Below are 968 nucleotides of genomic sequence, written 5' to 3'. Positions count from 1 at the left end.
TTCACCATGCAGATAATTCATTCCATTTAACTTATTTCCTTTTAACTGGTAAGCATTGTCCCACTGAACTGTCTTACATACACACACATTTATATGTAACATATTTTTATATGTGTACAATTTTTCCCTTAAAAATACACGAAACAAAAATTCCTCGAGGAGGAAAAAACAGTCCAAATTAAAGACATACAGTTTGCTTATCGTTAAAATATTACCAAGTGTTAAAAAAATGGAATTCCTCACTTCCCTTTTGTTCCTTTTAATGGCTCTGCAATGTGCGCTGTCATTCGAAGACAGTAAGACACTGTCATGTGCATAATAAATGGCTAACAGATTTGTTCGCACTCTACAAAAAAAAAAAAAAAAAAAAATGCATCATTTTGACACGAAATGTGAGTTTTTATGGCTGAACGGATTTATTCGTTTATTTATTCGTTTATTTATTTGTTTATTTTATTTTATTTATTTTTTTTTTTCAGGAGACATACTCTCACACGTGAATAAGTTTTCCGTGAATGAGTATATTCCAAAGGATGGCAAGGCGGACCATGGGAAGCTCCAGGTGGGGAATCTTGCACACTGGAAATAGCACAACAGAAATATGCAAGCGGCAAAAATATGAACAACCCGATTTGCCCCTTTCCCCATTTTTAGGCCACAGAATACTTTGAAAAAGTCGCTGCAGACTTCAGTGATGACATAAATGCAGCCAAGGAAGCTTTACAAAATATGTTCCTTGATGTGGAGGCTTCCTCTGAGGAGTCGTCCGACGACGTGGCGCAAATGTGAGTTACTAAAGATGAGGAGAGCATTCTTTTTGTCCTGTCGTCTCCACACAGCATTGCTTTGCCTGGGTGCCCACGTATACATATATGTACATAAATACATGTGTGTACAAAAAAATGCTCATATAATGCAAAACTGTACGCCTTTCCCCATGTCCCCATTTTTTTTTTTTTTTTTTTTTT

The 968-nt window shown here is 36.0% G+C and overlaps 1 protein-coding gene across 1 annotated transcript in view; it reads left to right on the top strand.

The window, feature by feature from the left end:
- Positions 1–229: 229 nt before the first annotated feature.
- AK88_05121 (uncharacterized protein) overlaps positions 230–968 on the top strand; it is a gene marked incomplete at both ends in the record, with an annotated part of 3598 nt that continues 2859 nt past the window's right edge. Inside the window, 3 exons of the mRNA XM_012482723.1 lie at positions 230–296; positions 480–562; positions 655–785. Of these exons, the coding sequence (XP_012338146.1) occupies positions 230–296; positions 480–562; positions 655–785 (281 nt within the window). The remainder of the gene's footprint in view (positions 297–479; positions 563–654; positions 786–968) is intronic.

Source organism: Plasmodium fragile (genome assembly GCF_000956335.1).
Source record: "Plasmodium fragile strain nilgiri unplaced genomic scaffold supercont1.95, whole genome shotgun sequence".
NCBI classification, from domain to species: Eukaryota; Apicomplexa; class Aconoidasida; order Haemosporida; family Plasmodiidae; genus Plasmodium; species Plasmodium fragile.
Note: the sequence above shows the minus strand (reverse complement) of the source record. Positions and strands in the feature narration are given on the sequence as shown.